At 39.6% G+C, this 16,500-nt stretch overlaps 2 protein-coding genes across 2 annotated transcripts; both read right to left on the bottom strand.

Annotated features, from left to right (window-relative positions):
• Positions 1-4,215: 4,215 nt before the first annotated feature.
• On the bottom strand, positions 4,216-6,624 carry tmem88bl (transmembrane protein 88b-like). Its single transcript, XM_030777577.1, has 2 exons — positions 6,322-6,624; positions 4,216-4,443 (listed from the first exon to the last, which is right to left on the bottom strand). Exons 1-2 carry the CDS (start codon positions 6,622-6,624, stop codon positions 4,216-4,218), a joined length of 531 nt encoding a protein of 176 aa, XP_030633437.1.
• Positions 6,625-12,233: 5,609 nt separating this feature from the next.
• Positions 12,234-15,460, bottom strand: nbl1 (NBL1, DAN family BMP antagonist). The gene is made up of 4 exons (XM_030777574.1): positions 15,265-15,460; positions 13,876-14,056; positions 13,407-13,518; positions 12,234-12,538 (listed from the first exon to the last, which is right to left on the bottom strand). The coding sequence occupies exons 2-4, from the start codon at positions 14,046-14,048 to the stop codon at positions 12,263-12,265; spliced, it is 561 nt and encodes a 186-aa protein (XP_030633434.1). The 5' UTR covers positions 14,049-14,056; positions 15,265-15,460; the 3' UTR covers positions 12,234-12,262.
• Positions 15,461-16,500: the final 1,040 nt, after the last annotated feature.

The raw sequence follows: 16,500 nt of genomic DNA, 5'->3' as shown, positions 1-16,500 counted from the left end.
TTTGCAAAAAAAAAAATTTGTTCAGTGTTTAAAGACAGATTAGTTATGCGTAAATATTACTATTTTATTACTATTTTTAGGAGTTGTTGATCTTGAATGTGGTGTTTGGGGTGTAGTTCATAAGCATAAAAGCATGCGTAGAGCCTTCTCAGAGTTTTGGTCAGAGCCAATACATATACTTATATTAAACAAGAGCCTGGACAGTACAACGTATAATAGAGAAGGCTGGCAGTTCTGCTCTGCATGTTTGACAGCTGTAGAATGATAAAGGGAGAGGTCCTCCTGAATATTCTAAACCCCCTCCTATCAGTGTCTGGCTATTTGGCTCTCATGCACTGAAATTCCCACATCAAAGATCTCTCTGATCCGTAGTGTAATCCATGGAATGTGCTTGGTCTTTGTCAGGCCATGTGTGAGTGTCTGGGAACGGGCTGCGGATCCAAAGGATGGACGTATTCCAATCCAGTGCAAGAAATGAAATTACATGTTTCATATGAAATTACATATGTACATGCGCGCACACACACGAAATCAGAATAGCTCTTCGATACATATATGTATTAACCAGTAAACAGTGATATCTGGGTCAAGGACGGAGTCACTGAAGTTGTTCACATTTGTGCCGAGTAAAGAAAAAAAAAAGTGTTTGCTGTGTGTAGCACATATGTTTCCTTTGTAATATTAATGCTCTCTGCCCTGCTCAACTGTGATCCTAAGGATATGCTCTCTGATCCTCTTTCATTTTATTACTATTTTTTTTTTTCGTTCTCAAAGGTGCACACCCGGCTCATCTCGGAGTCATCACATCTGTTATGCTCCTCTGTCTGTATGTGAAGAGCAGCTCTCAAAGTTTTTCAAACCTCAGAGTCAAACTCTGCTTTAAAACTCTGGCAATAATCTTCGCAGTTTTGGTTTCGAGTCAGCTGCCCGCTGATGTAATCTAACTGCCTATAGCCCCGTATGATAGCATCAAATGGGACACTAACATTTCTCTGTGTCTCTTTTAATTCATCATGTCTTGCTTTGCTTCTCTGACACCTCTCACAGATATTTATTGACTAAACATGCTTGTAATATTAAGCATTGTATATTTACCACCAAACCATCAGCTAAACGTCAAATCTCTCCATGGAGCCCCTGTGACATACACTTCACTGCTAGTAATCATTACCATCATTACCAGAAATGTCTGTTCCTTCTCATTTCATTTTGTTGCCATGGCAAAAGCCCAATGGCTCCTGGTCGTCATGGTGACAAATCAGTATGGGATGGGGAAGAGGTGGAGCACATTAACAATGCTGCATATTTTAGAGGAAATATAGTGTTCAGGACTCGGGTCATAAAAATTAGATTAAATGTAGCTGAAATGCAAATCTCACACTCTTTCCAGTCTTTCACAAATTTCCAGTATAATAGAAAAAACACTTTCTAGCTGCTTTCTGGGAACGTCTCTGCCCTAGGTATTTTTATGCAATTCAGCAATTTTACCCTATACATTTCTAGGATATCGACCATTCTAAAAAGAGTTGGGTTCTAGAGGTAAACATACTAACATACATGTCCACAAATGCTGTTTTGGAGGGAGTAAAAAGTTCTCTAGAGAGTTCTCTGAGTTCTAGGTTCTCTGTCTGGCCTGGTGTGTTGAGAGAATATTTTTAGACGGCTGAGTCCTTTCCCAAAATATGCTTTCAGTCTCTGTGAGCTTACTGTCTCTAGGTGTTTTATCCTCTTGCATGATGATGTTTGGCTCTATGAGTTTGACCAAACAACAGCATACAAGAAGACATAATTAAGCACTTAAACACGAAAGCTCAATTAAGCCCTTAAATACGAAAGCTCTCCAGTATCATCAATGGAAGTTACAAATTATATAATACAGAGCATCAAATACATATCTAGACACTTTTTTAAATGTCCAAAACACACACACACACACACACACACACACACACACACATACACACACACACACACACATCCACATGAACACACAGAGCTCAATTTAGGACCTTCTATATTAATCTATCTTGGTGTCCGATAAGAATGTTTTTGGTTTTTTGTGTGCATGTATTTGAATGTGTGCAGACATAAATGTAATCGCTGGATTTTCTAATTGTCCTGAAAGCCTTTCTCAGTGAGAATCTCATTTTGAATCCTGCCAGGCTGATCACTGAAATATTCTTTTAGGTGCAGCTTGTGGAACGCATGTGTGCACATTTAGAACGTCACACATACCAATGCTTGCTGCGTTTCTTTGGGATAATTAACACCACAGTGGAGGGCATTTAAAAATGTTATCTGTAAAAACCCAGTTTAAAGTTTAATCTCTAAGATTAACCTTTCTCATCTTTTGTCCGACATTCCTCAGCGTGTTCAGTGAGATAAGAGAATAATTAGAAAAAAAACAAGTCAGTTATCAGCGTTCACTAAGTTCTCTCTTTGTTTGCATATGTGTTCACGTAACATCGGTGCTTAATTAAACCATGAGGGTGTTGTTTTCCATGAGGCCGACGGTGAAAAATGGTGATAATTGTCTTTTGCAGATGGAATTAAACTACAAATAAGATCAGACCTATTTTATTGTGAAAGCTTTTGTTTTATTCCATGCTTAATTTCTTAAGCCTCTCATAACGCTCACAGAGATGCAGACAGCTCCGAGGGGTGGGTCGACTTTGGCAAGAGAGAGGCAACAGTGGATTACAATTATGATAATAAACACTTAGAGGAGGATCAGTTGGTCTGCTCCCAACTCTTTTCTAATTATTAAAAAAAAAAAAAAAACGGGTGTGGCTTGTCAACAGACGCTGTGTGCGTTTCTCTCCGTGGCCCACGGCTTTTTCTCAGCTTTTGCTTTGCCTGTGTAGTAATAAGATGCTCTCTCTGTTTTCAGCTTCTTTATCATTGACCCAAAGGAGGAAAGCGGTGTCTTGATGCGTTTTTCTCATGACAACACAATGGAAATGAAATATGTGTTATGTTTCGTGTGTTACCTCCTGCGTATGAAGGAGGTCACGTTTGTAGGGTGCTAATTTAGTAGGCTAATTTTTGGCAGAACTTTAAATACACAATTTTATCTGAAAGAATGTCTGAATATTATACATATTTTTTTTTTCAAAAAGATCTATAATTAAAAATCGGAAAAACAATGTATTGTGAAATCTTCTTTTACGGGTGAAATGTCACCTATTGATCAACACCTATTGATTTTTTTTTTTTTTTTTTTTTTTTTTTTTTTTTTGCAGCAGACTGACACATAAGGTATAATTGTAATGTTATTTATTTAGAAACAGAAATTGAGACAGTCACTGTTACAGACATCCTCACATGTTTGGTGGACCAGCTCACTGCTTCACACTCCAAATGCAGCCTCATTATACACTGATCTTGTAAGAGAGCTAAACTGAGTGATAAGTCTGCTTAATCAGATATGCTTGAGTAGTTGACACTCAAAAAAGTAGAAAACAAACAAACAAGAAGATAGATAGATAGATAAATAAATAAATAAATAAATAAATAAATAAATAAATATTGAGTAAAATAAATAAATAAATATACAGACACATAGATAGATAGATAGATAGATAGATAGATAGATAGATAGATAGATAGATAGATAGATAGATAGATAGATAGATAGATAGATAGGCAGATATTCTTCAAAGTCACAGATGAGACCAAATGTAAGTATCACTACATTTCCTAATATGACAACACTTGTCACAATACTTTAAGTATGTTCTAAGCAACTGTACGTATGTTCTAAAATATATCTTTTGTGCAAAACGTCTTTTGTTAATTTGATTTGATCCATAAATATTTTTATCATATGTGACAATCTGTTGATTTCATGTGGTGTTTAGGAATGTTGTGTAGTCATTGTGTGTCCTTCGTATTGTATTTAAAGTGTGCATGTCTGATTTCGCTCTTTTGACACTGTATTTTATGCAGTCGAATAAATCAGCCCCTTAATATGCCCACCACATGAAAGCAATTACAGTCAAACTGTAACCAACTGTGCTCCGCGGATTGAACTCTCTCTCATTCTCTCAACAGTTAACTCATTACTTCCCATGGTAAGTTGAACACTGCAGGGGAATGTTGTAATTTCAGATATGACCGTGTCATTTATGCCACCTGACATTTTGCCTCAGCACAGATCTCCCCAAACTCTTCATCCTGCACCCCTCTCTGTTTTCATAGACAAGACCCGCCCTGTCACACCCAAGCGCGAATGTCCCTACCCCAGCCCAAACCCCGCCCCCTATACCAGGCATGTGTAATTGGCTGAAAGAGCATGAGGAGTCTCAGTCGACGGAGCAGCCCACAGAAGGTGGCCGCCGCTACCACAACCAATGGTGACATCATCACGAATCCAAGAATAATGAGGGCGGAGCAACTGTTGTCGTCGAGGTAACGGCAAAGGCCTGAGGGAGAGGCTAGGACCTGTCAGGAGTTGAGAAAGAATTAAAAACTGAGGACACAAGAATAAGTTTGTGTGATTGTGGGTTTTTATATATATATATATATATATATATATATATATATATATATATATATATATACACACACACACACACACACATATATATAAATATATATATATATATATATATATATATATATATATATATATATATATATATATATATATATGTGTGTGTGTGTGTGTGTGTGTGTGTGTGTGTGTGTAACAAAACGTGAAATTGAAAATCTTCCTCGCAAGTGAGTTGATTATAAGGAAATTCAAAATATGCACCTTAGCTGGTGTGTGGGTGTGTGCACGCAACAACAAATGATAATATGCATGCAGGTAGCGGTGTGTGACACACTCCTTCCCTCTCTGCTGCACTATTTGAGATATGAACAAACTCCTTGGCTGACAATATAATCCCCCCTGAGTTGTTAGTCAGCTGTCAGAAACACAAACTCAGATCAACAGAGGGACAGGCAGACAAGACAGCCCGTCATTTTGTTTGAAGTGACAGCTTTTTCTCATGGGTGACTTATTCAAACGCACATACATACGTTGATAAATGAGCAGATAAACAAACATGAGGACATAAACTCAATTAATGACCATGATTATATAATTATTTAAGGCAGAGAGAGAACACAATTATAAGCGCACAACTCTGGGACACACCCAATCCATTCAAAACACATGTTAAGACCAGATTGTGGATTCGCAGACACACACACGTGCGCGTGCACGCACGCGTAGACACACACATGCACACACAAAGTAAAGATGCAAGAGTAATTTAGATCAAAAACCTTTTTCTTGTCTGCTGCTTTAAGAGGAATTTCCCTCCTGCCTTCTCAACCTCACTTAATTGACAACGTTACTTCCAAAACAAATGACCTAAACACTATGCCCACTGATGCTAATCTAAAAGTAGCCTCAGCTGTCTGTCCTCCTGTATTTCTCGCTGCTGATAGGTTATAATCAGTGTATGGAACTGTCGGGAGCAGTGTGGAGATAGTGGGGACGAGAAAGCGTCTCCATGGTTTTGTTATGGTAACAGCGCTGTTCTTTGTGTCTAAGAGTGACAGTTCTGTGTGTTTGTTTATCTTTATGTACAGGGGGAAGGTTTCTGACTTCATAAGGTCCAGGTATTTTGTTGTTTCTTTTATTTTGTCATTCTTTTTCTGTTTTGTCATTCTCCGTTTTGAACCACTGTGGAAACTCAATGCATTTTACGTACATCTTGCCTCTATATTATGTGGCTTTTCTGAGGTTGTATGTTGCCTGTACTTTGGCTGTACTTAAGGCTATGTTTTGATTGTGTGGCAACTGTACTGAGTGACTTCTATGCTAATTTTTTTTTTTATGTGCCCTCACTGCATTATTGCCATGCTGACTTTGCACTACATTTGTGCTGACTTACATTTATTCTACGCTTGTGTTGTGTTTGTGAGAGGCTGTACCTGTACTGATTCTGTGGGCTTGGATTATAGGTGTGTTGAGTCACTGCTGTTCTGAGGTTGTCTTGTATTCATATTGAATTTCTGCTGTGCTGAAATTCTTTTCAGTTGAATTCAGTTACTAAAGTACTGAAGCGGTCTTGTGATTGTATAGAGTTTGAGCTGCCAATGAAGCTTGCTCAGGTAATTTTGCTCAGGAAGCTTGCTTATTCAGGTAATACTTTTGTTGTAATTATACTAAGTATGTGTCGGGGCTGAATCAATGTTGTGTTGCATTTGCACAAAGCTTGCGCTGTGGTTGAACTGAGGTCGTGTCATAACTATGCTGTGGTTGATTTTACGTTTGCATTTTTTGCATTTGTTTATCTGAACATAGCATTGCGGTTGTGTTCTCACCCGTGAGTGGCAGAGGAACCCGGCGTACAGCAACAGGCCAGCAGGCATCAGGATCAGGCTGAATATGACAGTCATGAGTAGCAGACATGCCAACACCAGCGTAATGTTCCACAGCAGCAGCCCTGTTCCCCATGCCAGACAGCCACACCTGCCTCTGCGGCTACCCCACACTCCCCCGTCGCAGTGAGCAGTCGGAGGGGGCAACATCCGCACCCCCTCTCCTGCTGTTGCAAACTCATCCTCCTGATCTCTCTCATCATCTCCAGTCCCGCCTTCATCAAGGTCAACATCCATGCCACACATTCTGAGAGAGAGAGAGAAAGAAAGAAAGAAAGAGAGACAGAGAGACAGACAGACAGACAGACAGAGACAGAGACAGACGGAATGATGATGATGATGGTAACTGAAAAAAATTAACTTCAGTCTTCATCTTCCAAAGGGGCAGCAAGCAACAAAGGCCATGCTAACAAACAGACGGTTGCCTGGGTACATCACCAGAACATTCTAAAAATACTTTTGTCACACATTTGGAAAAGATAGTCAAAAATGGGCTCAAAATTGAATGTAGACTCTGCATAAATGAGAGTAGATGAAGTGAAGGTAAAATTAGAATGGATTCTGCTCTGGATAAATGAAGGTAGGTTAAGTGAAAATGAAATTAGGGTAAATTCAGCGTAACAAGAGGATGGACTGAAGCGAGTGAGAAAATTGGAGTAAAAGACTTATTGTGTAAAAGGCCATCGTGATCTTTAGGATCCTGGAAATGAGGACAATTAAACTGATAAAAAAAAAAAAAACAGACCGTAACGTTTATTCACAGACCATGCTTCTGAGCCCTCTTTCATCTTAGCGACACTGTTTCTTCACACACAGATTACATAGCAACAGAACTTGTACAAACATCGGTGTAAATTGCATTTACAAATATCACATTTGAGGGTTTTTTTTCGCCTTTCTTTCTGTTTCTGTATTCATTGTTATGTGTCTTTCTATCTTAACATCCTTTTTTCATTTCCCAGGTGAAAATATGTTTTTCTTTACAGTTGACTAGTCAGGTTACTCAGATGTTTTAAATAGAGCTTGTTAGTTTTTCAGCCTTTTGAATTATAAATAAAACGGAAATGTGAAGAGGTTTGAGTCGGAAATCAACGGGTTTCAGTGAGACATGTAGTGAAAAACAGAGCAAAGTGAGAGAGAAAGAAAAAGAGAAAGAGAGAGACAGGTTGTGTTGTGTGTGTGTGTGCGCGCATGAGTGTGTGTTTGTGTCTGGTCTGTGTGTCTGTTTGTCTGTGAGCTGCAAGGACCAGGATGGAGCAACCAAGGTAAAGGCCTCATCTTTCCATCATCTCATTCTACAGACCCTAATGAATTATCGACAGAACTGAAGTAACACCATCAGTTTATGTAAATTTGATCGTATGTGTCAATTTCCCGTACCCTATCACACAAGGTAAGTATCGATATGTCACATTTATGGCTTTTCTTGCACCCATCCCACTACAGCGCATGCACGCGCACGCACGCGCGCACACACACACACACACACACACACACCCTAAATCAATTATGGATATCGATCATAGTCTCCTCTATTCCGCTGCTACACGGATTGATCTTTCTCTCAGAATTCAATCTCCCACACACGTTTCTCATCCACAGAGAGCAACAATGTTCTAAAGATCAGAGCGGACAAGTAGTTAGGCTCTCCGATACTTTAAAATGCTTCGACTGCTCGACCTGTTTCACAACTTACCAAAAAAGCATGTATGACACATTAAAGTCGTTACATGCGAAACTCATAAGTGCTGCCACTATACCAAACTCGTTTAGTTTTTCATTTACATGAATGGAAACCATCTGCACAAATATTTCAAACGTTCAATACATTAACACGGACGGGCCTTACATTTTTTTTTTTTTAAAGTTTGACGGTTTTATCATTTTAAGCCATTTGGCTTTAACGCCAGTCTTTCGGATGATGGAGTAGTCTACTTACCTTTAATTCTTGAACTGTCCACTCAAAAAACTGAAGACTCCTGGTGCTTCGGCAGCCTTAGAGGAAGAGTGTGATGCTGCGTTTATAAAAAGCTGTGCATTTGTCAGAACGCACCAAGAAAGCTGCAGACTCTAAGCACATCACAGAGGGCTGACACGCGTGTAGCGCTTTGTTAACGGCTACAGAGTGAGCGCATCAAGGAGAGGGTATGTTTGCGCGTGCGTGCGGGCGCACTGTGCTGTGTGTGTGTGTGTGTGTGTGTGTGTGAGTTTAAATGGAGGAGGGGGTTTGTACTTCAGTTTACCACATCCATAAGCAGGATCACATGGAGTATCATTACATACACGTAGCCTGATGAATACCAAAGACTCCATTAATATTTGGCTAATGATTAACTTGATGGATTGTATTCCTCTCTTCCTTGAATATACGGTCTCTATCTTTGTTCTCTGGTTCCATTTAATAATAATGAACCTAATTCTCTTTATTCTATCAACTACCCCATGTTTGCCCATATATCTTTCCATTTTATATCTCTCCCAACATTCAAAATTACATTGACTTTTCATCCATCAGTGGCATTCCTTTCCTGGTCTCTTGCTTTACCAACCAGTGGAAACCAAACCCTCTGGCAAACAAGTGTGGAACAGCAGGGAAATCTCATTAGAACTGCTCTGCAATTCAACTCCTCAGCAAAGCTAAACCAGTAAACAATAACATCAAAAACACTGAGGGGATGTGGGCTCTTCCATCCAGTCGCTCTGATGTGGAGGTTATGGAAACAAAGACATGCAATGTAGGGAAACAGTTTACCCACATGTAAAAAAAAAATAAAAAAAAAGCAAATTCCAATTTTTTCCCCCTTTGTCAAACTCAGCGTGCAGACAGGCATCTGAAGAGAGATGGTAGTGATAGTACTAGAGCCAAAACAATTAATTGATTTGATATTTAAGATGATATGGACCTCATGTTTGCTCACTTTGTAAATAAACAAATCAGAAAGTAGCAGGAATAATGAAAGAATAAACTACTTTGATACCAGCAGATCATTAAAAAAATATATAAATATATAAAATATATATAAACATATATATAATGTTTATTATTTACAGCATGTTGTACAATTTTCTTTTATCCTCTTGTCATCTTATAATTACACATTAAGCCTCTCTCTCTCTCTCTCTCTCTCTCTCATTACATCTCCCTCACTCAGCTGTCATCAGACTAATTTAAAATGGGATGGGAGGTTGATGTATAAAGTAAAAATGATGTCTACCCTCCATTTTCTCTGTAAAGCAGTCTGTTTTGGCAAGATAAGGGGATTGATCAATTTGTTTTGAACCAGGCAGACGAAACCCCTCCCCACCGTGGTTCTTTCTAATCCAGTACTCACCACGACAAAACGTCGAGGATGGCAGAAGATAAAGTAAGAGAAATTAGACTTCAGACTTCAGAAGACAGGAATGAAAATAATACTGAAGGAAGGATGAACAGGGGAAAGACCATGGAAACGACTGGTAATAATAGACATTTCACAGATTGTAATGGCTTCTCTTATCTTTGTCCAGCAAGAGAGGAGATATATAGAGTGGTACAGGAAAAAAAAAACAGAGTGGAGAAACTGAAAGAGTGTAAGATAGAGAGTGATTTGGAAAAACGAGAATAGGCAGAAGAGGGGTGTGACAGGCAGGCAGACTGTTGGTTGGCTCTCTTGGTTGGGGGGGGTCAGAAACAGGCAGTAAGGCAGTACAAATCCATGCAGTCACAGTGACACTCACTGGTCAGCCCTGGTAAGCTAAGTGAAATGACACTGTATACATTACGACAATGTCCCGTCTCGGTTTACTGCCCTATCTTAATGCTAAAATAAGAATGACTGACCTCTTCGAAGCACAGACCCATTCCTGCTTTTCAAATTTAAAATATACACAAAGATCACACTTGTGTCTGTGAAACAGATTTTAATGACATCATAAATTACTTACACTTGACACACTCCACAGCATCAGGTGACAAACATACATCAGGTTCATTTTTCTTCACAAGTTCAGCATGTTCAGCTGAGTATTTGCCATATGTAACCTCTCTGTGATGTGAGCCAATGAATCCAGTGTGAGTCATCTCAGAGTGTTTCTTCATTGGCTTCTATAGAGCAACAAATGGGCAGTCATGGCTGGACCCAGCAGGACTAATGGATGAAAATACACTCTTACAATGACCTTCCACTCAGACAGCTTTTAGAGTCAAGGCCATCTCCCTAGTCTATTTACAATGTGGACTTCACGGTTACCATGACGATGCCTCCTGCAGAACATAGGTCCCTCAGTCACCAGATGGCCTTTCATGTCCAGTTAGCCATCATCTTGTTCCATTTACAATTCATTTTCATAATGACTTTGAGACAGGTGCAAAACAAGCTGATGAAAGGTGCTGTGTTCTGAGAATTTGTGGTTTCTCTGCTGGACACCCTTCCGTACCACACAAAGCACGATTTGGACGTAGGTAACCTAAAAATTCCAACGTGTAACACGAACAGCTAGCTGTCTCTGTTCGTACCGTTTGATTTAAGAGCAAAAAAAAAAGGCTGTTGTCATAACCTGAAACATGGCCTGATTTATTAACTTATTAAAATTCTCAGCATTAAAGTTTCTGTAAACAACTCTGAGAAAAGGTCACTGATTTTTACCCTTCATGGAAACAACCAAAGTAAGTGACTTTAGGACACAAACATGCTGAAAACTAGACTAAACGAATAAATCCAAGCCCATAGTGGAATGCCATGTATGGCTTTGTTTTGGCAATATGACTGGTCAGTGTAAAGTCAGCATAACCAAAACCTGTCCACATGCTTGTTATATTGATGAATGGATATGATTACCTCCAACATTGATCAAACTCATTCTTGCCCAATCACAAACACAGCTGGATTCACTCAGATCATTTGACCATAGATGTGGAACACACATCTGGAATACTGTTGGTCCTTTGATAATCAAATATTCTGGACCCAATCTGTTTTACACTGCAGGGCATTAGAAAACATGCAAAAGTACTTTCACGGCTTGTACAAGCAAATTTAAAACCATCACTTGAATTATGTCGAATTTAATCATTAAACTTAAAACTGATAATCCACTCCCTTGTGACAAATATGATGTTAGTAGCGTCACTTCAAGAACCCCTGACTTGAAATGTCCTAGAAACATAAAATATTGAGTCATAAATAATATTTCAGAATATTGATTATGTAGTGCATACTGTCTGAAATGTCCACCTGTAAAAAATTTGGAATGTCATTTCAATAGTATAAAGTCCGTATATAATTATAAAAGTTAAAGTATCTGTGAGGAAACATAATAAATAAAGAGCAACTTTCATTTCTTTGTAACAAAAATGAGTGTGTCTAAGAGAAAAAAAAATGCATGTGTAGTTGAACAATTTATTGAGTTTAGACAGCATAATGCAAATGAAATTACAGCCTCTATAGTCAAGCCATGATTTCAAAATGACTGCGTGCAGTGTTCTGAAGAACATGGGTGCGTGTGCACATGCAGTTATGAAATGTCCTTGAGTTATTAAGTGTCTTTTAAAAAAAAATGTAGGTATGATCATTCCATAAATGCTTAAACATATGTGAGAAAATGTGTTTTTCTTTGTATAAGAGGCAAGGATGTAGTTTCTTCAGCCATTTAATTAATCACGTAATTATGTGATGTGAGCAGGCTAGGAATGTGTTTGTGTTTCGCTGATGTGCATCTAAAAGCTGGTATCACGTAATGTGAGTGCTGTTTCCAAAAGTGCTTTATCTCAGTCATATATAAAGGATGGAGTTGAGGTGACAGATAGAGAGATTAGCTCAGAGTCCCAGCACTGAGGGGAGAAAAAGAGATAACAAGGTTTGAAAAGAAGTAAAGGGAGGACCGGGAGAAACTGTCCGCGTTAGATTCATCCCCCCTCGGGTGTGTGTATGTGTGGATGTGGGTCTGAGTGTGTGTGGACATGCTGAGGGTGTGTCTCAGTGTGGGAGAGACTGTGTGGGTGGGCAATGTTTCCTTCGGACAGCGACGGAGACTCGACGGCACTTTCTGAGGGGTAGAGTTGCATCACCGCCCCCTCCTGGCCAGCCTCTTTACTACAGGACTGACAGCTGCAGTGGAGGATCCGCTCCACCAACTTGTCCACCCGAGGTGCCTCCTCACTGCCTGGGCACTCCAGAGTTACCTGATAACACACAAGATAAGAGGACAATTAGCTAAACAAGCTCAAAGAACATATACACACACACACTCACACACACACACACACACACTCATATTAAAAATACAAAATGCACAAGCACTAACATAATTAATCTTAACTAATCTTTCTCTCCCTCTCTCTCTAATTATCTCTTTCTCATGCACTCAGCAGACACATTATTCTGTTCCATTCCATTCATTTCCTGTTTTTTTTTTTGTGTGTGTGTGTGTGTTTTCTAAGAAACCACTTGTGGCCAAAGACCTAGGCTACCTACTCTCCAAGCAAAATAAACCAAAAAACCATGAGGTCTATTTTGTGGGCACTAACTGGGTCTCCTCTACACCACATTGCCCTTTTTCTCCAGACCACAGAACATTGATGGTCTATGAAAAGGTTTCTCCGGGACCATGGGATGGCTTTTAACTTACTTCAATGACGATGAACGGAATAAAATGCTCATAAAGAGTAATTGTGATAAGGGATGTGGCGGTTTTAGTGCTTCATAGGTCCATCACTACCCTAACATTGCTAAGGTATTTAGAGAGCAAGTGGGGATCCATGAAGACTATTCAAAATTTAACTGCTGCACTGTGAAGAAATTTATGAGGTTTCTTTTTCCGCCAATTTATTTTCTTGAGTAAATCATCTGAGGTTTTCATGATCTTTGGATAATGATAAGGGCAATTTGCTCAGGCTTGTTGCAATGTTTTCCACATGCACCAACAACCACAACAACTAAAAACAACAAATTTTAAACCTTAACCTAGGCTGATGAATCAAACTTTGACTAAGGGAAAGCACTGACTCTTAGCGAGTTAAGGAGACGGTTTGAGGAGACAAGAAAACTCACCACTTCCCACTGTGTCTGAGCAGGCATGCAAGAGTCACAATGCACCAAAGACTCAGTGGATTGTGGGAAGGTGTTTGGGACACTGTAGCTGAAACACTGGCCCAGACAAGCCCTGAAAGGATGTGCAAAAAAGAAAATTCACAAAAAAAAAATAAGAAAATATAAAAGTGGCATGTCATAACAAGTAACGTAATTCATGAAATATCAGCATGAATAAAATTTCCACTATATAACTATATATTTGTGGTCCTAATTCCACCTACAAAAATGTGTTGAAAAAATGAAAACTGCATTATACTTTTAATAAAACATGTGTAATCTATCAGATATATCAGTCAAGGTCTTTGGTTTGTACTGTCCATCTTTGGCTGAATCCACAGCTGATGTGAGTGTGTGTTTTGTGTATGTGAGTTTCGGAGTCGTACAAGTTGTGTTTCCATGTGAGTTTGTGTGTATGCATTGCACTGACCTGTTTTGTATGGAGCGAGATTGGCAGCCCGTGTGCCCGACTATCTGTGTGATGTTCTTGGCCTCGCACCAAGCACTTTTGTCAGGGAACAGCGCCAAACGGTTGATGTGTGCAGGCGGAGCCGTGGAGCTCAACACAAGCAGCACACATCCAATCACAGCTCCAAGCCACATATCTGCACCTGGAATAAAAAGATTAAAATGTGATCTCATAACTGTTAAGAACAGTGTCCAAAAACTGGCTTATTCACAATCATTTCTCGAATACTTTGAGGAATCTCTCCAGTTTTGATGGTCTTTAGTTGGGATTCATTTGAACAATTTCAGCTGTATAAAATCAACCCCTTGTGAGTCCTCTAAATAACAAGCTTGGCTTTACAGGCCTCAAGCTGAATGTGTAAAAATAAAATGGCAGAAGGATTCATCTGAGCTTAACTGTACAGATTGACACGACTTATTTCATGATCCTGCTGACTTCTGGTGCCGTACTTTCTGTCTGATACTTCAAAGCTCGCTTTTCTCGTGCACTGAGCCTCACATCAATAGTGGGCTATGCAGCAGTAATCAACTTCAGAACGCTCTCGAGGCCGAAATTGGCTCAGTATCGCCGAGTGGAGAAGAACAATGCAGCTGCCTCAGACTGGTCGAGCAACCAGAGAAGGGAGAGAGATGTCTGCGTGATACCACCTGACTCCAATAAACTAGAACAACACTGCGTAACGATGCGTTTCTAAAATGCATCTTCTGTTTCTTTTGGAGGTTAGTCAACAAAGTAAATCACGAACAAGTCCACTTCTTTCCCCCCCTCTCTTCTTCAAAATCCAGGCAATGTGGTGACACAAAAGCAAAAAAAAAGCCTTGCTTTCACACAAATTAACATTCCATACTGATTCAATATTCTTATCCAACTACCAAATACCCTGCGGCTGAAAAAGAGTGCGTGAGAAGCGACAGAGATGGTACGCGCATAAGAATTGAAAGTGAGGAATATCCAGATAGTCCTGACCTATTTCGAGAACTATTTTAGGATATATCCTAATTGATTTAAAACCACTGTACTTCAGATTTTTAATGTTAACGTAGTGGTGGATACTGAGTGGTTTACTTAACAATTTTCAACTAAACAATTAAGCAACTGAGGAAAATGTTTAGACCCGACAAATTAAATATCATTCCTTCAGTACACCCTACGGAGAAGGCTATCAAACTCTGATCAACCAGTTATTATTGGAACATAATAACGAAGCGTTAACAAAAATGTCTCCATAATAATATCCATAGGTTTTCACAATACACATGTCGGATAATCAGATCTTTGCCCTTTAAGAACCCAGGCAAGACATTTAGGACGTTGGAAAGTTTGGGACAAGAGAGAGTAAAGTTCACTTACTGTTCGGAATTGCCGAGAAGCCAACTGACCGCAGCAGAATTGCTTGTTGAGCTTTCTTTACCAAAGCTAAGCACACTGTCTCTCCCCACAATCTCTCTCGCTACCCGCCCCGTAGGACACGGGGAGACGGAAGGGAGATGAGTGGAGACGATGAGCTGCAGATGATGATAAAATGAAATATCAAACGGTGGTTGAAGTAGAGACACAGATCCGTCCGTGTGCGACTAAGTGAAAGAATTACATCACCCACTATAGAAAGGCGGACAGTTAGGAGAGAGGCTAACAGATAGCGCACACAAGAAACTCAATCTCACTTTCAGTCCATCAACTGAGTCCCACCCCTCTAACCCTATCCTCTACCCCCGACTCAACCTCCTCACTAAAATAGGATAATAAGTATCTTCATCCTCTGGTGGATCTTTTTTTTTTTTCACTGTCTATTTTCTCAAAAGTTCCCTTGCCTGTAACATTTGCCTCTCTTTATCTTGTAGGCGCGGCACTGGACTGAGGGACTCCCGCTGGGCTGAGTACGCACAAAGAAGGAAAAGGAGAGAAATGAGTTTGGCAGGTCAGAGTTTTCGTTGCGTTCTGAGGGGGAGTCATCCCCAGCCGCACAACTAAGTCCAAACCTAAGACTCCAATGATTGTGCAGTGCCGCAAACTATTGTGTGCTGGTTTTGATTACTTTGCATTCCTCTGACGTCGACTTCAAAATTTTCCGGTCCGACGAATCAAAGTAGAGGCAGAGGGATAAAGATTTAACTGATAAGATGCAAAACGCATGCAAGGGCTCGGAGATATTTCTTTTAATTACTGACAGTAGACTGTGGTGCTGCCTCCGGGACATCATTTATATTCATTTCAAATGGGTAAAATGTCATCTGCGCTATAACGTTTGCAGTGACATCTAAATTTAATACGTTTAATTCACTTGGATGAAATCCTCCCGCCACAGGGGCATTGTAACTGCGTAGAGAAGCTCCTGCGAGACTACTTCTAATAGTCGTACGAGGTATTTACACTGCATAATATATAATCGTTTTTATTAAAAGCTTCTGATATCTTCTGCCGACAGAGATTTTTTTTGTGTGTGTTGCATGTTTTTTTTTTCTTCATAATCAATCAAATTTATTTGTTTTAACCAGTGATGAACTGGACAAGTTTAGTTGAAATATGAAGAATTGAGTTTTGTGATAAGTGGTATGATCATGTCCAGGATTATGATTATGTACTGGA

The sequence above is a fragment of the Chanos chanos genome, chromosome 6 (assembly GCF_902362185.1).
Source record: "Chanos chanos chromosome 6, fChaCha1.1, whole genome shotgun sequence".
NCBI classification, from domain to species: domain Eukaryota; kingdom Metazoa; phylum Chordata; class Actinopteri; order Gonorynchiformes; family Chanidae; genus Chanos; species Chanos chanos.
The sequence above is the reverse complement of the archived record's forward strand: the minus strand, read 5'-3'. Positions and strand labels throughout refer to the sequence as shown.